This window comes from Nomascus leucogenys, chromosome 9 (assembly GCF_006542625.1).
Source record: "Nomascus leucogenys isolate Asia chromosome 9, Asia_NLE_v1, whole genome shotgun sequence".
Taxonomy (NCBI): domain Eukaryota; kingdom Metazoa; phylum Chordata; class Mammalia; order Primates; family Hylobatidae; genus Nomascus; species Nomascus leucogenys.
In genome coordinates this window covers 113936479-113957814 of record NC_044389.1, presented here as the reverse complement: position 1 = coordinate 113957814, position 21336 = coordinate 113936479, and the positions used below count along the sequence as shown (strand labels likewise).

The 21336-nt window shown below is 48.2% G+C and overlaps 1 protein-coding gene across 1 annotated transcript in view; it reads right to left on the bottom strand.

Moving 5' to 3' along the window:
- The window catches only part of ADARB2 (adenosine deaminase RNA specific B2 (inactive)), a 536653-nt gene that overhangs the window by 34141 nt on the left and 481176 nt on the right, over positions 1-21336 (bottom strand). Inside the window, exons 6-7 of the mRNA XM_030819367.1 lie at positions 19031-19182; positions 2165-2333 (exon numbers count right to left, since the gene is read on the bottom strand). Coding sequence (XP_030675227.1) covers positions 2165-2333; positions 19031-19182 — 321 coding nt within the window. The remainder of the gene's footprint in view (positions 1-2164; positions 2334-19030; positions 19183-21336) is intronic.

Sequence of the window (21336 nt, the reverse complement as noted above, 5' to 3'; positions counted from 1 at the left end):
CCATTTTCCCCAGCTCTCCCATGATTTCCACGAGAAGGTGGAACCACTGTTGTCAGGGCTGGGGTTTCATCTGCGTGGAGCCCAGAAGCCGGTCTGTGTAGATCCCAGGGAGCAGAGCTGTAGGGGCTGCAGGGGTGGGGGCAGGTGCGGCGGGGGTCTCCCCTTTTCTCCTGGGCTCTGTGTCCCCTGACGTCACCCCCCTGACCTCCAGCCCCTTGAGTTTTGTGGACGGGCCAGGGCCCAGCGCTCGGGATTAGGGTGGGTAAACAGTTGTCCTGTTATCTGTTGGGAACATGGCAGGTGCCCGTCCTGTGCAGGCACTGCCTGCCCCATGGGCGTCCGTCTGTGCCAGAACCCCGGGGTGGCTGCGTTTTGAAGAGGATTTTATGGGGCCTGGCTGGGCCACCCTCTCCCTTCTCTCCCCCAGATCCTGCTGTGGTTGTAGGGAGCCCAGGACCCCATGGGCACAAAAGCCTCCATGCAAGCATCAGAGGTGATGCGCTGGGGTCCTCCTCAGGCCTTGGGCTTCCTGGCCCTCCCCACTCATCCTCCTTCCTGCACATCCTGGGGACCAACCTTTGCATCTCCTGCCTGGCTCCACCACAAAACATCCTTACAGAGGGTCTCAGGGCCACAGCCTCGTTGGGAGTTGGGGGTGGCGCCCGGAGACCACATTTGCACCGAATGCACTGTTTTCACTCCAGCTGCAGATGACAGAGGAACAGGACGACCAGAGTGTCCAAGGGTGTTCTGGGTCACTCAACCCAGACTTCCTGTGACCACGCTGTTGTTAGTTTTTTTATCAGGCTTGCGGGGAGTTCATGGCTCTTTTAGGGAAGCTCATGCTGTCCCCACACCTGTGACCCCTGTTTTCCAAACCAAAGTTACAGAAATGTGCTGCATTGGGGGATGGTGCTCTCGGGGCATCAGGCCAATGTTCGGGAGGTCTCAGGGCGTCAAGCCAATGTGAGGAAGGTCTCAGGTCTCAGACCAATGTGGGGGAGGTCTCGGGGCCTCAGATCAACATCGGGGAGGTCTCAGGGTCTCAGACCCATGTTGGGGAGGTCTCAGGGCCTCAGACCAATGTTGGGGAGGACTCAGGGCATCAGACCCACACTGGGGGAGACTCGGGCATCAGAGCAACTGGGGAGGCCTCAGGGCATCAGACCAATGTGGGGAGATCTCGGGCCTCAGGCCAATGTGGGGGAGGCTCGGGCCTCAGACCAATGTGGGGGAGATCTCGGGGCCTCAGGCCATGTGGGGAGATCTTGGGGCCTCAGACCCATGTTGGGGAGGTCTCAGGGCGTCAGACCATGGCCAGAGAGGTCTCAGGGCATGAGTCTGAGGTCAGGGGAGGTCTTAGGGGGTCAGATCGAGGACAGGGAGGTCTCTGGGCATTAGACCGAGGTTGGGGGAGGTCTCAGGGCATCAGACTACCTGGGGGAGGTCTGGGGCATCAGATGGGTTGGGGGAGGTCTCAGGGCATCAGACCGGGGGAGGTCTCGGGGCATCAGACTGAGGTTGGGGGAGGTCTCGGGGCATCAGGCCGGAGGTTGGGGGAGGTCTGGGCATGGCCAGTTGGGGAGGGCAGAGCAGCTTGGGACCTCAGGGCATGGCAGTGACTGGAGGTGCTGGGAGGGAGGCGGGTGCCCATTCTGCCCCTTCCTGCTCCTCTGCACAGAGCTCAGCCGAGGCACCTCACCCCGAGACCTCCACATGGAGGCTTTGAAAACTCCTTCCAAGAAGAAAATATCTCAGGGGGTGATGGGGCAGAGGTGTTCCACCCAGCTGACCTCAAGGCCTGTGGCTGTCCCTGGATGTTAGTCAGGTTTTGGTGGAAAGCCCAGTGGGGAGGGAGGCCCTGGCTTCTAGTTAGCCTATGGCCACCCGACTGGCCGGCAGCCTCAGGCCAGGCTGTTTGCCCCATGCAGCGGCAGCCTGGGGTGGCAGGGCCTTGATCCCTCGGGGACTCGGGGCACCTCGGCCTCAGGGTGTGGGACTGAACACGCGGAACAGCTGTGGAGTTCCACGGCTCAGGCACAGGGCCCTGACCGCATGTGCCCAGCATCTCTGACCTCACCAGAAGTGGGACGCAGGGAGCCTGGGGCTTGGCACTCAGCACCGGCCGCAGCCAATGTCCACGAGAGGAAGCTGTGGGCCTCACCTGGCGATCTTGTCTGTGCAGGACATGGTGACCAGCTGCTCCCCCAGCAGGACGCCATCCCAGGTCTGCACTGCGCTGGGGCCACGCACAGGGACCGTCCCTTCCCCGGACTCGATCTTGGTGCGCAGGTGGCCGCGGAACTTCCTGACGAGGTGTTTGCTGCTGTGCACTAGGAGATAAGAGGGTGGGGAGGGGTGAGAAGAGGGAAGCTGCCTTGGTTTTGGGAGGTGGGAGAAGAGGAAGGACTGCAACAGAGGTCAAAGGGCCCCTCACCATGGCTGGGCATTTGGCAGGAGGAAGGGGCTTCAGAAGTAAGCGCCATGTAGGGGTGGGCTCCAGAGCCACACCATCCCGCTTGGGCTGGGCCAACTTCCCAGTCAAGGGTCAGGGGGTAAAAACCCCAGGCTTCATGGGCCAGACTCTTTTCACCAACACCTGCCTCTGCTGTGTGAGTGCAGCCACGGCCTGGACCGTGCTCAGGCCAGCAAGGGGCCACTGCATCCTCAATGCTTCATTTATGGACGCAGACTTGAACACGCAGTTGCACGTATCACTTTCAGGTGTTGTCAAATACCATTTTTCTCACTTTTCAGCCATTAAAAATGTAAATGTTTATGCTTAGCTGGAGGGCTGTGCAGAAATAGGTGGTGAGTGGGACTCAGCTCTTACCCTGGTCCAAGTGTCAATCTTGGCTTCATGGTCAGCTGGCTGTGTAACCTTGGGAAAGTGTCTCAAAGTCACTGTGACCTGGTTACTTCCTCTAACGACAGGGGTAATAGCAGTGCTTGCCACCCAGGCTGTGGGGAGTCGGTGAGGTGGCTCCTGTGAAGGTGCTGGGGTTGCCTGGGCACCTCCGCTCTTGCTGTGTCCCCTAATTACTGAGGGTCTCCATAGGCAGGAGCTCCACGAGGCCCAGAAGTGACGGAGCCTCTGGTGGGTCTCTGTGGGTCCCTCAGGTGTTCTGTGTTCTCCTTTCCAGGGTCCCCTTGACACCCCCCGCCCCCCCCATACCACATTCCCCACAATTACTTGGAGGACTAGCATGAGCAAGAGGAAGCTTAAATTTATGTTTTTCTTTCTTTGGAAAAATTTTTTATGTTTTTGTTTTGTTTTGTTTGAGATGGAGCCATCTGCTTGGCTGAGGTTGGGGGAGGTCTCAGGTCATCAGACTGAGGTTGGGGGAGGTCTCGGGGCATCAGGTCGAGGTAGGGGGAAGTCTGGAGTGCAGTGGCGCAATCTCGGCTCACTGCAACCTCCACCACCCAGGTTCAAGAGATTCTCCTGCCTCAGCCTCCTGAGTAGCTGGGATTACAGGCGCACGCCACCACACCCGGCTAATTTTTGTATTTTCAGTAGAGATGCGGTTTTGCCATGTTGGCCAGGCTGGTCTCAAACTCCTGACCTCAGGTGATCCACCCACCTCAGCCTCCCAGAGTGCTGGGATTACAGGCCTGAGCCACTGCACCCAGCCAAAATCGTGTACGTTAAATCTGGATTATATTGTAATATGGAAATGGCCCACTGCTTTGCATTTGAATTATATATAAAATAGTACAGTGATTCTATCATTTACATACATGTGATAACATAAGTGAATATTAAATGCTTTCTTTAGAAAGTTCCTATTGAAGTTTTAGAAGCTGTGGAAGTGGAATTTCCCCCTCACTTTCCCCCACTGACAGTGCTTGATATGGCTGGGATCTGTGTCCCCACCGAAATCCATGTTGACATGTTATCCCCAGTGTCGGAGGTGGAATTTGGTGGGAGATGACTGGATCATGGGGCGGATTTCTCATGCCCAGTTTACTACCGTCCCCTTGGTGCTGTCCTCGTGGCAGTGAATTGTTCTCATCGGATCTGGTTATTTAAAAGCGTGTGGCATCTCCCCCGCCCTCTCACTCCTGCTCTGGCCATGTCACCTTCTGCCATGATTGTGAGCTTCCTGAGGCCTCCCCAGAAGCCAAGCAGATGCCAGTATCATGCATCCTGTACAGCCTGTGGAACCTCGAGCCAATTAAACCTTGTTTCTTTATAAATTACCCAGTCTCAGATGTTTCTCTAGAGCAATGCGAGAATGGACTAATACAGTGCTGAATGGTAACTAATGCTTGGGTTTATATAGGAACTTTCTCCTAAAGATCCCAAGTAATTTCCAGTGTATTTTCTAATTGTCTCTAAGAACTGACATTCTTTCACTATACATTCATAGTACCTAAGGCTGTGCTTTGGGAAGAAAGATCGCTGCATTCTTTGGAGAAAAAACCCTTTGAGAGGCTTCAGGTGGCTTTTCACTTTGTAACCAACTAGTTACTTGATGAGATAAAATTTGGACCAGTCTTTGAGTCATTCATGGAAAAAAGAGCCAAGGAGAGGTATTGAGCCTGGGCAGGCACAGCAAATAAATGCCCAGCCCTTCCCCAGATAAAGCACAGATCTTTTCTTTGTAGCTTTAATGGTGACGGTGATGATAATGGTGGTGGTGATGGTGATAATGGAGGTGATGGTGATGGTGAAGATGATGGTGGTGGTGGAGATGGTGATATGATGGTGGTGATGATGGTGAAGATGATGGTGGTGATGATGGTGAAGATAATGATGGCAATGGTGATGGTGATGATGGTAATGGTGATGATGGTGATGGTGGTGTGGTGATGGTGGTGGTGGTGATGATGGTGATGATGGTGATGGTGGTGATGGTGGTGGTGGTGATGGTGATGATGGTGATGATGGTGATGGTGGTGATGGTGGTGGTGGTGATGGTGATGATGGTGATGATGGTGATGGTGGTGATGGTGATGGTGGTGGTGGTGGTGATGGTGATGGTGGTGATGGTGGTGGTGATGGTGGTGATGGTGATGATGGTGATGGTGGTGGTGGTGGTGGTGGTGGTGATGGTGGTGGTGATGGTGGTGATGGTGATGATGGTGATGGTGGTGGTGATGATGGTGATGGGTGGTGGTGATGGTGATGGTGGTGATGGTGATGGTGGTGATGATGGTGGTGGTGGTGGTGGTGGTGATGGTGGTGGTGATGGTGGTGGTGATGATGGTGATGGTGATGGTGGTGATGGTGATGATGGTGATGATGGTGATGATGGTGGTGGTGGTGATGGTGGTGATGGTGATGGTGGTGGTGATGGTGGTGATGGTGATGATGGTGATGGTGGTGGTGATGGTGGTGATGATGGTGGTGATGGTGATGATGGTGATGGTGGTGGTGGTGGTGGTGATGATGATGGTGGTGGTGATGATGGTGATGGTGGTGATGATGGTGGTGTGGTGGTGGTGGTGATGATGGTGGTGGTGATGGTGGTGGTGATGGTGGTGATGATGATGGTGGTGATGATGGTGGTGGTGATGATGGTGATGGTGATGGTGGTGATGGTGATGATGGTGGTGGTGGTGATGGTGGTGGTAATGGTTGTGACGGTGATGGTGGTGATGGCAGTGATGGTGGTGGTGATGGTGGTGATGGTGGTGGTGGTGATGGTGGTGGTGATGGTGGTGATGATGATGGTGGTGATGATGGTGATGGTGATGGTGGTGGTGATGATGGTGGTGATGGTGGTGGTGGTGGTGATGATGGTGATGATGGTGTGATGGTGGTGATGGTGATCGTGGTGATGATGGTGGTGATGGTGGTGGTGGTAGTGGTGATGGTGGTGTGGTGGTGGTGGTGATGGTGGTGGTGATGATAAATTGAACATAAAATAGTTCGTATGACTCAAAACACTTGGTTTAAACTGACTTTTTGCAGGTGGGGTCTTTATGAACATCAACTTTCTGTGGAAGGCAACATTGAAAGCATGGAGGAGCCATCACACCTAACAGTTTCCACAACATTACCACAATATTAGGGACTTTACTCTTCCATTTGGGGGATATTTTCTCAGGGAATGTGGTTGTTGCTGTCCCTCCATTTCTGTTAATTATAGTATGCTTATATTCTCCCAACGTTTCAAATATTGTGGTATTTTTCGAGATCTTGAAAGTTGCCTATTATATTGTAAGGCCTTCCTAAATTTTTACCAGTTGCTACTGCACAACTAACTTTCCATGAAGTACACTTGATAGCCTGTTAATGCCATGACAACAGGGAGGCCTGGCTTTAGTTAACAACTAGTTCCTAGGAGTTAACCCAAAGCTTTCAAGTTAGACTAATTTTGCCTGAGGAGCCAGGTGCATGAGATGCTCCTGAGTGTTTATTTTTGGAGGTGTTCAGTCTTGGGCTGCCTTCTCCACAGGCTCCCTGATGAGTTTGAGCAGCCCCAGGGTGGCTTGAATGTCGGTGATCCTGCAGAGCCCATTTCCTCTGGCTCTTTCCTGGCTAATTGTGAGAGGTAGGAAGGAGTTGAAGATGCCACTTAAGGCTGAAAAAAATGCCAGTCCAACCAGCAATTGCAGGAAGCTGGCCCTAAATGATCTGTAGTGGATTTAGAGTGTGCCTGAGACAGTGAAAGCGTAGGACCTCAAACTCCTGACTGCTTTGTCTACATAGATGCTCCCAAATCCATCCAAACATTCTGGTCCAATTCTGACAGTCCAAGTCATCAGACTCTTCATTACAGTGCTTATTAACCTATATAAAACCCTAGATAAAACCCTTGTCTTTTGAGGTCAATATCAAGGTAAATAAGGATAGTTTTTAGATCCTCATTTCTTTTTTTTTTTAAATTTTATTATTATACTTTAAGTTTTAGGGTACATGTGCACAACATGCAGGTTTGTTACCTATGTATACATGTGCCATGTTGGTGTGCTGCACCCAGTAACTCGTCATTTAGCATTAGGTATATCTCCTAATGCTGTCCCTCCCCCCTCCCCCCACCCCACAACAGTCCCCGGAGTGTGATGTTCCCCTTCCTGTGTCCATGTGTTCTCATTGTTCAATTCCCACCTATGAGTGAGAACATGCGGTGGTTCGTTTTTTGTCCTTGCGATAGTTTGCTGAGAATGATGGTTTCCAGTTTCATCCATGTCCCTACAAAGGACGTGAACTCATCATTTTTTATGGCTGCATAGTATTCCATGGTGTATATGTGCCACATTTTCTTAATCCAGTCTATCGTTGTTGGACATTTGGGTTGGTTCCAAGTCTTTGCTATTGTGAATAGTGCCGCAATAAACATATGTGTGCATGTGTCTTTATAGCAGCATGATTTATAGTCCTTTGGGTATATACCCAGTAATGGGATGGCTGGGTCAAATGGTATTTCTAGTTCTAGATCCCTGAGGAATCGCCACACTGACTTCCACAATGGTTGAACAGTTTACAGTCCCACCAGCAGTGTAAAAGTGTTCCTATTTCTCCACATCCTCTCCAGCACCTGTGGTTTCCTGACTTTTTAATGATGGCCATTCTAACTGGTGTGAGATGGTATCTCATTGTGGTTTTGATTTGCATTTCTCTGATGGCCAGTGATGATGAGCATTTTTTCATGTGTCTTTTGGCTGCATAAATGTCTTATTTTGAGAAGTGTTTGTTCATATCCTTCGCCTACTTTTTGATGGGGTTGTTTTTTTCCTGTAAATCTGTTTGAGTTCATTGTAGATTCTGGATATTAGCCCTTTGTCAGATGAGTAGATTGCAAAAGTTTTCTCCCATTCTGTAGATTGCCTGTTCACTCTGATGGTAGTTTCTTTTGCTGTACAGAAGCTCTTTAGTTTAATTAGATCCCATTTGTCAATTTTGACTTTTGTTGCCATTGCTTTTGGTGTTTTAGACATGAAGTCCTTGCCCATGCCTATGTCCTGAATGGTACTGACTAGGTTTTCTTCTAGGGTTTTTATGGTTTTAGGTCTAACGTGTAAGTCTTTAATTCATCTTGAATTAATTTTTGTGTAAGGAAAGGATCCAGTTTCAGCTTTCTACATATAGCTAGCCAGTTTTCCCAGCACCATTAAATAGGGAATCCTTTCCCCATTGCTGGTTTTTGTCAGGTTTGTCAAAGATGAGATAATTGTATATATGTGGCATTATTTCTGAGGGCTCTGTTCTGTTCCATTGGTCTATATCTCTGTTTTGGTACCAGTACCATGCTGTTTTGGTTACTGTAGCCTTGTAGTATAGTTTGAAGTCAGGTAGCGTGATGCCTCCAGCTTTGTGCTTTTGGCTTAGGATTGACTTGGTGATGTGGGCTCTTTTTTGGTTCCATATGAACTTTAGTTTTTTCTAATTCTGTGAAGAAAGTCATTGGTAGCTTGATCAGGATGGCATTGAATCTATAAATTACCTTGGGCAGTATGGCCATTTTCACAATATTGATTCTTCCAACCCATGAGCATGGAATATTCTTCCATTTGTTTGTATCCTCTTTTATTTCATTGAGCAGTGGTTTGTAGTTCTCCTTGAAGAGGTCCTTCACATCCTTTATAAGTTGGATTCCTAGGTATTTGATTCTCTTTGAAGCAATTGTGAATGGGAGTTCACTTATGATTTGGCTCTCTGTCTGTTATTGGTGTATAAGAATGCTTGTGATTTTTGCACATTGATTTTGTATCCTGAGGCTTTGCTGAAGTTGCTTATCAGCTTGAGGAGATTTTGGGCTGAGACAATGGGATTTTCTAAATATACAATCATGTCATCTGCAAACAGGGACAATTTGTCTTCCTCTTTTCCTAATTGAATACCCTTTATTTCCTTCTCCTGCCTGATTGCCCTGGCCAGAACTTCCAACACTATGTTGAATAGGAGTGGTGAGAGAGGGCATCCCTGTCTTGTGCCCGTTTTCAAAGGGAATGCTTCCAGTTTCTGTCCATTCAGTATGATATAGGCTGTGGGTTTGTCATAGATAGCTTTTATTATTTTGAGATATGTCCCATCAATACCTAATTTATTGAGAGTTTTTAGCATGAAGGGTTGTTGAATTTTGTCAAAGGCCTTTTCTGCATCTATTGAGGTAATCATGTGGTTTCTGTCTTTGGTTCTGTTTATATGCTGGATTACATTTATTGATTTGCGTATGTTGAACCAGCCTTGCATCCCAGGGATGAAGTCCACTTGATCATGGTGGATAAGCTTTTTGATGTGCTGCTGGATTTGGTTTGCCAATATTTTATTGAGGATTTTTGCATCAATGTTCATCAAGGATATTGGTCTAAAATTCTCTTTTTTTGTTGTGTCTCTGCCAGGCTTTGGTATCAGGATGATGCTGGCCTCATAAAATGAGTTAGGGATGATTCCCTCTTTTTCTATTGATTGGAATAGTTTCAGAAAGAATGGTACCAGCTCCTCCTTGTACCTCTGGTAGAATTCGGCTGTGAATCCATCTGGCCCTGGACTTTTTTTGGTTGGTAAGCTATTGATTATTGCCTCAATTTCAGAGCCTGTTATTGGTCTATTCAGAGATTCAACTTCTTCCTGGTTTAGTCTTGGGAGAGTGTCTGTGTCGAGGAATTTATCCATTTCTTCTAGATTTTCTAGTTTATTTGCATAGAGGTGTTTATAGTATTCTCTGATGGTAGTTTGTATTTCTGTGGGATCGGAGGTTATATTCCCTTTATCATTTTTTATTGCGTCTATTTGATTCTTCTCTCTTTTCTTCTTTATTAGTCTTGCTAACGGTCTATCAATTTTGTTGATCTTTTCAAAAAACCAGATCCTGGATTCATTAATTTTTTGAAGGGTTTTTTGTGTCTCTATTTCCTTCAGTTCTGCTCTGATCTTAATTATTTCTTGCCTTCTGCTAGCTTTTGAATATGTTTGCTCTTGCTTTTCTAGTTCTTTTAATTGTGATGTTAGGGTGTCAATTTTAGATCTTTCCTGCTTTCTCTTGTGGGCATTTAGTGCTATAAATTTCCCTCTACACACTGCTTTGAATGTGTCCCAGAGATTCTGGTATGTTGTGTCTTTGTTCTCATTGGTTTCAAAGAACATCTTTATTTCTGCCTTCATTTCATTACGTACCCAGTAGTCATTCAGGAGCAGGTTGTTCAGTTTCCATGTAGTTGAGTGGTTTTGAGTGAGTTTCTTAATCCTGAGTTCTAGTTTGATTGCACTGTGGTCTGAAAGACAGTTTGTTATAATTTCTGTCCTTTTACATTTGCTGAGGAGTGCTTTACTTCCAATTATGTGGTCAATTTTGGAGTAGGTGTGGTGTGGTGCTGAAAAGAATGTATATTCTGTTGATTTGGGGTGGAGAGTTCTGTAGATGTCTATTAGGTCTGCTTGTTGCAGACCTGAGTTCAATTCCTGGTTATCCTTGTTAACTTTCTGTCTCATTGATCTGTCTAATGTTGACGGGGGTGTTAAAGTCTCCCCTTATTATTGTGTGGGAGTTTAAGTCTCTTTGCAGGTCACTAAGGACTTGCTTTATGAATCTGGGTGCTCCTGTATTGGGTGTATATATGTTTAGGATAGTTAGCTCTTCTTGTTGAATTGATCCCTTTAGCATTATGTAATGGCCTTCTTTGTCTCTTTTGATCTTTGTTGGTTTAAAGTCTGTTTTATCAGAGACTAGGATTGCAACCCCTGCCTTCTTTTGTTTTCCATTTGCTTGGTAGATCTTCCTCCATCCCTTTATTTTGAGCCTATGTGTGTCTCTGCACGTGAGATGGGTTTCCTGAATACAGCACACTGATGGGTCTTGACTCTTTATCCAATTTGCCAGTCTGTGTCTTTTAATTGGAGCATTTAGCCCATTTACATTTAAAGTTAATATTGTTATGTGTGAATTTGATCCTGTCATTATGATGTTAGCTGGTTATTTTGCTCGTTAGTTGATGCAGTTTCTTCCTAGCCTTGATGGTCTTTACAATTTGGCATGTTTTTGCAGTGGCTGGTACCGGTTGTTCCTTTCCATGTTTAGTGCTTCCTTCAGGAGCTCTTTTAGGGCAGGCCTGGTGGTGACAAAATCTCTCAGCATTTGCTTGTCTCTAAAGTATTTTATTTCTCCTTCACTTATGAAGTTTCGTTTGGCTGGATATGAAATTCTGGGTTGAAAATTCTTTTCTTGAAGAATGTTGAATATTGGTCCTCACTCTCTTCTGGCTTGTAGAGTTTCTGCAGAGAGATCAGCTGTTAGTCTGATGGGCTTCCCTTTGTGGGTAACCCGATGTTTCTCTCTGGCTGCCCTTAATATTTTTTCCTTCATTTCAACTTTAGTGAATCTGACAATTATGTGTCTTGGAGTTGCTCTTCTCAAGGAGTATCTTTGTGGTGTTCTCTGTATTTCCTGAATCTGAATGTTGGCCTGCCTTGCTAGATTGGGGAAGTTCTCCTGGATAATATCCTGCAGAGTGTTTTCCAACTTGGTTCCATTCTCCCCATCACTTTTAGGTACACCAATCAGATGTAGATTTGGTCTTTTCACATAGTCCCATATTTCTTGGAGCCTTTGTTTGTTTCTTTTTATTCTTTTTTCTCTAAACTTCCCTTCTCGCTTCATTTCATTCATTTCATCTTCCATCACTGATACCCTTTCTTCCAGTTGATCGCATCGGCTACTGAGGCTTCTGCATTCGTCATGTAGCTCTCATGCCTTGGTTTTCAGCTCCATCAGGTCCTTTAAGGACTTCTCTGCATTGGTTTTTCTAGTTATCCATTCGTCTAATTTTTTTTCAAAGCTTTTAACTTCTTTGTCATTGGTTTGAATTTCCTCCTGTAGCTCGGAGTAGTTTGATCCTCTGAAGCTTTCTTTTCTCAACTCGTCAAAGTCATTCTCCATCCAGCTTTGTTCCATTGCTGGTGAGGAGCTGCGTTGCTTTGGAGGAGGAGAGGTGCTCTGATTTTTAGAGTTTCCAGTTTTTCTGCTCTGTTTTTTTCCCATCTTTGTGGTTTTATCTACCTTTGGTCTTTGATGATGGTGACATACAGATGGGTTTTTGGTGTGGATGTCCTTTCTGTTTGTTAGTTTTCCTTCTAACAGACAGGACCCTCAGCTGCAAGTCTGTTGGAGTTTGCTAGAGGTCCACTCCAGACCCTGTTTGCCTGGGTATCAGCATCGGTGGCTGCAGAACAGTGGATTTTGGTGAACTGCGAATGCTGCTGCCTGATCGTTCCTCTGGAAGTTTTGTCTCAGAGGGCCGTGTGAGGTGTCAGTCCACCCCTACTGGGGGTGCCTCCCAGTTAGGCTACTCAGGGGTCAGGGACCCACTTGAGGAGGCAGTCTGCCTGTTCTCAGATCTCAAGCTGCGTGCGGGAGAACCACTACTCTCTTCAAAGCTGTCAGACAGGGACATTTAAGTCTGCAGAGGTTACTGCTGTCTTTTTGTTTGTCTGTGCCCTGCCCCTAGATGTGGAGCCTACAGAGGCAGGCAGGCCTCCTTGACCTGTGGTGGGCTCCACCCAGTTCGAGCTTCCCGGCTGCTTTGTTTACCTAATCAAACAACTAACTGGGCAATGGCGGGTGCCCCTCCCCCAGCCTCACTGCTGCCTTGCAGTTTGATCTTGGACTGCTGTGCTGGCAATCAGCGAGACTCCATGGGTGTAGGACCCTCCGAGCCAGGTGCGGGATATAATCTCCTGGTGTGCCGTTTTTTAAGCCTGTTGGAAAAGCGCAGTATTAGGGTGGGAGTGACCCGATTTTTCAGGTGCCGTCTGTCACCCCTTTCTTTGACTAGGAAAGGGAACTCCCGACCCCTTGCGCTTCCCAGGTGAGGCGATGCCTTGCCCTGCTTTGGCTCATGCACAGTGCGCTGCACCCACTGTCCTGCATCCACTGTCTGGCACTCCCCAGTGAGATGAACCTGGTACCTCAGTTGGAAATGCAGAAATCACCCGTCTTCTGCGTCGCTCACACTGGGAACTGTAGACCAGAGCTGTTCCTATTTGGCCATCTTGGCTCCTCCCCCTAGATCCTCATTTCTAAATGAGGATGTGCTTTAGAAAATTGTTCAAGTGAATCTTTTATTTTTAGGGGAGAATCAAAAGGAGTTGGAGACAAACATCAAGAGGTTTGTCCCCTGGGGAGCTAAAGATTTATCTAAAAAGCATTGCATGGTTGCTACAATCACAAGGGGGAGAGAGAGCACCAAAAATGAAACAAACCACAGGCATGAGAAAAGAAGAAAATATTTTTATACACCAAATAAATTTTAGATTTTCAAACTGTCTTCAAAAGGCATATCCCAGAAAGTCTGCCTGTGAAGCAACCCAGTATTCATTGTAATAATAATATCCACAGTGGTTACCATGTGGCCATGTGGGTGCACTTTGCCTTATTTGATTGATGATGATAGTGATGATGCTGGATTATAATGCCATTAAAATTCATTATCCTACAATGCACGGATATTATCATATTTTGCATATTTCTGTAACTCAGTGGGAAAATCTGAAGACAGGAATTTAAGGAACTGTATTTTATATTCCCTGACTTCCTATGGGATTTTGGTTAAATCTCTTGAACTACCTTTCTAATCGTTGAATGGAATTGGCTTAGAACAAATGTACTAGGCTCATAGCATGAACTTGTAGGTAAATATACGACGTAATCTATTTTTCTTGGCATTTTCTGGACACAGACTGGAGCATTTAGGCTGCTAAGTTCTCAGAAAATGGCTGTAAGAACTGAGTTTACCAGGTTATTTAAAAACCATGCCAAGAAAGAAGTTGCAGGCAGGTCATTGGTGGGTTGGGAGGAGAGAAGCTGCTCAACCACAGTGAAGCACAGAGATCCTCATCTTCTGCTCCATCTGGGCTCTTTCAGAACTGCCTGAGTTCTATCCCAGGCCTCCTAGGGCCACTAAGGGACCCGTCGCCCTCTGTGAGTCTGCGCTGAGAGCAGTCATTGGAACCCTGACTCTAACATAGACACATGCAGCATGTTCTCCTGGCTGTGGGAATAAATGTCTTTCAGGCATTTGTCCCTATCTTAACTGACCTGGCCCTTCTAGGTCCAGGGGAAAGCCACAGATGTGGCAGTTTTGAGTCACCTTAGATGAATGGAGTAGCCCTGGGTCGCATGACATTGAAGACTGAGTCTGCAGTCTCTGTCGCGAAAGCAACTTTCCCCTCGGTCACACGCGATGCACCACAAACACTTTTCCTTCCTGCCCGTGACGCCACAGAGCAGGGAGTCTGGCCATAAGCTCTGCCTGGCCTCTGCACACAGACGGGCTACCAGGCCGTCTACGCCTCCAAGCCCTTGCTACAAAGCAAGCAAGGCAACAAATGCCCAGTCTGAGGACTTTGAACTTTAAGGAGTTCAAACCTCGTGGCTCAAAACCCGACCTGTGCTCAGAAAACTAGAGTCTTAGATAACTCTCTGCCCCAAATGTATCAGAATCTTGGCCAGAGTGCATGAGGTGAGCTGCATTGGTAAACACCGGCCTGGGACCCTGATAGATAAGCTAGAGCTAGAAACAACAAACTTGAATGAATGCCTTCTGAAGCTAGCAGGCGACACAGCCCCCAAAATACCTGAGACCAGTTGGCACTGATACCATGTCTAAGGCCTCCAGGAATGGGGAATTTATGATCTATCTAGACAGATGTTTTTGAGGGGAAAAATAAAATGGGGACATCTAGAATTTCCTGAGCCACATGCATCTCAGGAAAGTGGGGCTTGATGGCAACTCCAGGGCCCTCGTGTTGTGTCTAAGACTTGGAGCCCCTGAGCCTGGGCCTCAGGTGGTTGGGGCTCGGGGAACCCCTGGTCCTGCTGAGCTGTTGGAGCAGGTTGCTGCTGGGAGGCAGCTGCTCACCAGCCACCAGAGAGTCAGAAGTGTGCTCCTAGAATCCCCAAGTCAGACTCGCCTCTCTCCTGGGCCTTTGGTTACATGACACTTACCGTAATGATTATTTAAACCTATCTACAGAAATTTTTTCTTATGCTGTACTCTGTGTTCCTTCATTTTTAAAAGAAGGGGGAACAATACTGGGCATGAAACTTCTCTTTGACTTAATCACGTCATAGTTATATTGATAGATGCATCAGATACCTGTCATGTGCTTGTGTGTGCACATATGCTTATGTATGTTTGTGCACATGTACTTATGTATGTTTGTGTGTGCACACGTGCTTATGTATCTGTATGTGCAGATGTGCTTATGTACATGTTTGTGTGCACACGTGCTTATGTACGTGTGCGTACACGTGCTTATGTCTGCACATGTGCGTATGTGTGCACATATGTGCTTATGTATGCATGTTCATGTGTGCACATATGCTTATGTACATGTATGTGCACATGCATGCTTATGTATGTTTGTGCGTGTGTACATGTGCTTATGTGTGTGTGCACATGTGCTTATGTGCGTGTATGTATGGGTATATATGTGTGAGAAAGAGGAGAAGTCTGGCACAGTTGAGAGAGAGGTTAGCAGGCATGGCCCCTGTGGAGATGCACAATAGCTCGATGCAGGCCAAATGGGAGATTGAGGAAGGGATGAGCTGAAGTGACCAGGACCAAGCACTGTGCTGGTGAGAGGAGACACGGCAGGTCCAGAAGGGGTCAGAGGCAGAGAGCACTGGAGAAGACTGAGACCTCCGTCCAGAGTCTCCTTCGGTTTCAGATGAGCTCCTCTGGCCCCAGCAAAGGTCTTGGTGGAGGGGACTGAGCTGTCTGTACTCTGTGGCCGCTGCATTTGTGAGAATAACATCATGGCCCTCAGGGCTTCCTTCATTCCCTGGGCTTCTTTTGGGAGTGTGGGCCTCTGAATTGGAGGGGAAGTGCTGCTGGGTTTCTGCAGGGTTAATCCATAGGAGGGAGGCAGTGCCAGCTGCAGACCTCTGGGAACAGTGCAAACTGGAGATGTCCAGCTCCCGCCGCCAGCCTTTCCTCTGGGGGCCTGTCACCATTGACACTGCCCTTGGTTAGCCCTGGAGGAGCCCCTCACAGCAAAATCTGGCCACTTGCATCCCCTTATCCATGGTCCCACCCTCTTTAAAGGGTAACAAAGAAATACACCGCCTGAGTTAGCAACGTGGAGGCCTCTGCCCCTTATTGTAAAGGAGCTTAAAGCATCTCTCTGCAGGGGAAATGGCAGGAGTTGTACAACTCCTGAAGGTCTCTGCCTTCCTCAGGCAGTTCGAAGGATGCAGAGCCTGCTCTCTGAAGGGTCCTTCCAAGCAGAGAACAGCAGGAACTTGAGTTCTCCTGCCTTTACTGAGTGACTTTGGCAGACGAGTCCCTGTTATAGGAGAGTTCACCAAGTACCTTCCTTCTCCACGCTCTCCACATAGGAGAGCAGAGGAACGGCACCAGCCCAATGTAGAGGCACAGCACAGGCAGGAGTTTCTCAATTTTGCCTGGCATATCTGCTGCAAAAATATGAGAAAAATGCTTTATTTTTTCTCCTACCAGCACCTGCCACTTCTTAAAAGCACCATGAAATAAAAGAGTTGTGTGTCTGGAAGTGAACCTCAGGGTGCCTCGGAGAATGTATTTGTTTTTCTAAAGCACAGACACTGCAGTTGGAAGTGAGGGCTGGCTGGAGAGGCTGCAGTTGGTGATCGATGTACAGAGACGTGGGAGGCCCAATGGACTAGAACTGTCTCCTGTGGAGACATGGGGTCTCAGGCATGGACAAGGCTCCTGCTGTTCTCACTCAGCCCTCTCCCAACTCCCACCAGGGACACATTAGCCAAGGAAGAGGCTGGATAAATTAGTGCCAACCCCAGGCATTTGGCAGGACTTTTCCTCTCGATTCTGAGGGTTCCTAGTTGGGTCTTTACGATGCCAACCCTTTAAAGAAGAATGGAAAGATAATTCCCAGTAGCTGTCCAATGGACCAGATTTCACAAAATTCCCAATAGCTGTGCAGTACACCAGATTTCACAGTTTTATAGGGTGAGCTGGTATCATGTAGCTCTGGCTTACTGAATATGTCCAGTGAAAATGAAGCCACTCCTGGTGGTTTTTCTGTCTCTCTGTTCCTGAGTTGGCCTGGTAGTGGGGGGGGTGCCCTGTGTGATCTTGTGGGGCCACACTGGGCTCCCTTCCCTCTGGGGAGGGCTGTGTCCACTTCTCAGGTACTCAGGCCACCCCTGCCTCTCTCTCCCTCCTGCAGGAAGTTCCTTTAAAAGTCCCTGTTGTTGAACAGGCTTCCTTTTCTTCATTCCCAGTTTGACGGGATTCTCTCATTTAATTTCCAAAGGGTGTGGAAATGCTACCCAAATTCACTTACAGAGAACCCTATCCAGCCATCCCAAAGGGAAAGCAGTGGGGCTGGAGGGAAGTCCGCAAAAAGGAGGAGGAATGTTTCTGGGCCAGCATCCCCTGTGAGGACTGCAGAATCAGGCTAAGCTCATGTGAGATTAAAGACACCATTTTCCCCACACCTTCTTGTCCTTGGTGGAGGCTGCATGACAAGCCTGGACAACAGCAGGGTGTTACAAAAATGCTTAATTTTCCTTACCTTGGTAATTAAGACGCCATGTAGCCTTCCACCGGAGGACAGTCAGCCCAGAGCCAAGCCTTAATAGCCGTGTGCTGTCCATGTATGTCTACCAGAGATTTCCTCCCTTATCAGGACTGGACCCCTCATCATACGTATATCACATACACCACACACACCACACACACCACATACACCACACACATACCACATACACCACATACACTGCACACATACCACACACCACACACATACCACATACACCACATACACTGCACACATACCACATACACCACACACATACCACATACACCACATGCATTGCCTGCATTGAAAGATCTACCTGGAGCTGCTTCTGGAAAGGGTGTGGGAGCATGTGAATGTGTGTGTGGTGTATGTGATATGCACGTGGTATATGTGGTATACGTGTGTGGTATATGTGGTCTGTGTGTGGTGTGTGGTTGCATGTGGCATACATGTATATGTGCTGTGTGCAGTGTATGTGGTATGCATATGTGGCATATATGGCATGCATGTAGTGTATGTGATATGCATGTGGTGTATATGGTGTGTGTGACGTGTGTGGTATATGTGGTGTGCATGTGTGGTGTATGTGCTATTTGTGTGGTGTGTGGTATATGTGATGTGCGTGGTGTATGTGGTCTGGCATGTGTGGTATATGTGGTGTGTACAGTGTATGTGGTATGTGTGTAGTGTGTGTAGGGTGTGTGTGGTGTGGTATATGTGGGGTGTATGTGGTTTGTGTGTAGTGTATGTGATATATGCATGTGGTATATGTGGCATGTGTGTGGTGTGTGTGGTATGTGTGTGGTGTATGTGGTATATACATATGTGTGTGACATATGCAGATAGCACTAAGCAATAGGATTTCATCATTAAAATGAAAGAGAGGAGTTTCCCTGAAGCACCTTTTCTTTTATCATGGAGTTGCTGATGTCAAGGGTGGCATCAAGGGAGAGCCCCACCCTGCCCCATGCCTTGCCCTCCGACCCTGGCAATCACAGCATCACTGCCCTTTGCTGATGGAGAGGACAGAGGGGCGGGGGCTGCGTGGATGCATTCTGTCCCACTCCCACCAATAAATGCTCACAGGGCAGGTTTGCAATGGAACTTTACAGTTCACCTGGGGAGACCCCTTTGCAGGGAATCACTCATCCCTGGCTTGGTTGCAAAAGCTGAGCTTTTTTCCCCTCCAACACTGTGAGCGAAGGCAAGCAGAGCCAGTTGGAATTTGCTCCCAGCCTGCGTAACTCTCACTGGCCTTCCCTTCATTCCATTTTCCCAGCCCAGGGTACAGAGATTGTCTCAGTTATTAAAGCAGAGAACTATGGCAATTAGGTAGCTAATTTTAGGCCTCAGACTGCTCTTCTGCCAATCACTTGGGCATTTCAGACTAAGATTTTGGAGGCATGGTTATCCCACTAATTGTAGACGCAATCCCCTTCCAGTACCCAAGGGCCCCACACACCACACCCCCACACTGGTCTGTGAAAGCCCAGGAGAGAGTCCCAGATAGAGGGAGCTGGGGGCTGTTGGCCTACAGAAGGTAAAAGCATTGTCTCTTACGGTCTGTGGTGATCTCATAGGGAGAGTGGAGTCTTGCGTCTCCACAGGGGGAGGTGCTCACGTAGAGATGGAAGAGGATGTTTTCTCGCAGCCGGTAGCCACCTTCTTTTAACCGTACAAATATCGATCGCTCCGAGTCCTCGCGCCGCTTGCTAGAGTCACAAAGAGGTTTGGGGTCATTTATTACAAACCAAACCAGAAACATTCCAACCAGGTGAACGCTTGAGTCGTGTTTTGTAGAGTTGTTCCCCAAGTTTTTTCTTTATCTTTTTCCTTTTTTTTTTTTTTTGAGATGGAGTCTTGTTCTGTCGCCCAGGCTGGAGTGCAATGGTGCGATCTTGGCTCACTGCAACCTCCAGCCACTGAGTTCAAGCAATTCTTCTGCCTTGAGTATCAAGCGATACTCAGCCTCCCGAGTAGCTGGGATTACAGGCATGTGCCGCCATGCCTAGTTCATTTTTGTATTTTTAGTAGATATGGGGTTTCACCATGTTGGCCAGGTTTGTCTTGAACTCCCGGCCTCAGGTGATCTGCCCACCTCAGCCTCCCAAAGTGCTGGGATTACAGGTGTGAGCTGCTGTGCCTGGCCCCCAGGTTTTTTCTTCTTTATACCCCATAGTGTGTCTTTTCCCTGCACCAACACTTCTAGAACAGGCAGCAATGAAACTACGTGAATGCGAAAGTGACTGGCAGAAACCCCGCTTTCTTACCCCCCTCGACATTTACCTGTCAGGGTTATTATTATTTTCTAAAGATAAGGTCTTGCTCTGTTGCTGCCCACGCTGGAGTGCAGTAGCGCGATCATGGCTCACTCTAGCCTCGGCTTCCTGGGCCCAAGTGATCCTCCTGCCTCAGCCTCTCGAGTAGCTGAGACTACAGGTGCACACCACCATGTGAGGCTAATTTATTTACTTTTTTATAGAGACAGGGTCTTGCTTTGTTGCCCTGAGTGGTCTGGAACTCCTGGGCTCAAGCAATCCACTTGTCCTAGGCTCTGAAACTGCTGGGATTACAGGTGTGAGCCACCATGATCTTTATTTTTTTTTTTTTTGAGATGGAGTCTCGCTTTGTCCCAGGCTACAGCGCAGTGGTGCAATCTTGGCTCACTGCAACCTCTGCCTCCTGGGTTCGAACAATTCTCCTGCCTCAGCCTCCTGAGTAGTTGGGATTACAGGTGCATGCCACCATACCCAGCTAATTTTTGTATTTTTACATGGTTTTGCCATGTTGGCCAGGCTGGTCTTGAACTCCTGACTTCAGGTGATCCACCCGCCTTGGCCTGCCAAAGAGCTGGGATTACAGGCGTGAGCCACCGCACCCGGCCCCACCATTATCTTTTACCAAGCCATTTTTTCCCATTGCTGTTCACCCACATCTATCTATCTATACACCTGTGATTCTGTGGATTTGCCAGTGCTGCTCATGGCCATACCTCACAGTGGACTGTTGGGTTTCATGTAGCCTAAGTTGGCAGCTTGTGCGTGATTAAAAGGAGGAAAGGAGCTGTAGGAAGGCCTGGGCTCAGTCACCAGCACAGGCGGGAGTGGAGAGCCGCGGGGAAACGGCTTTCCTTCTGCATCCAGCCATGACCCAGGTGGGGCAGGAGAGGTCCCAGCCTCTCTCTGATGGTGAATGATTCGGCCTGTTGCAAAACCCCCACCAGCTGTGAAGCTCGAGCTGAGCAGCCCCACGTCAGCCCCACCATAGCGGGCGCTGAACGAATGCGCCTGCATTTCCTTCTTCGGTGTTTATTTCTCTGCTTCCCGGTGTTTATTCCCTGCATCCCGGTGTTCATTTCCCTGCGTCTCGGCGTTCATTTGCCTGCATCCTGGTGTTTATTCCCTGCATCCCGGTGTTTATTCCCTGCGTCCCGGTATTTATTCCCTGCATTCCCGGTGTTTATTCCCTGCGTCCCGCTGTTTATTCCCTGCCTCCCGCTGTTTATTCTCTGCATCTGGTGTTTATTCCCTGCGTCCGGTGTTTATTCCCGCGTCCCGGTGTTTATTCCCCGCGTCCCGGTGTTTATTCCCCGCTTCCCGGTGTTTATTCCCCGCGTCCCGGTGTTTATCCTGCTTCCGGTGTTTATTCCCTGCTTCCCGGTGTTTATTGCCTGCGTCCCGGTGTTTATTCCCTGCGTCCCGGTGTTTATTCCCTGCGTCCCGTGTTTTTCCTGCTTCCGTGTTCTTTCCTGCGTCTCGCGTTCATTTGCCTGCATCCTGTGTTTATTCCTGCATCCGGTGTTTATTCCCTGCGTCCGTATTTATTCCCTGCATCCCGGTGTTTATTCCTGCGTCCGTGTTTATTCC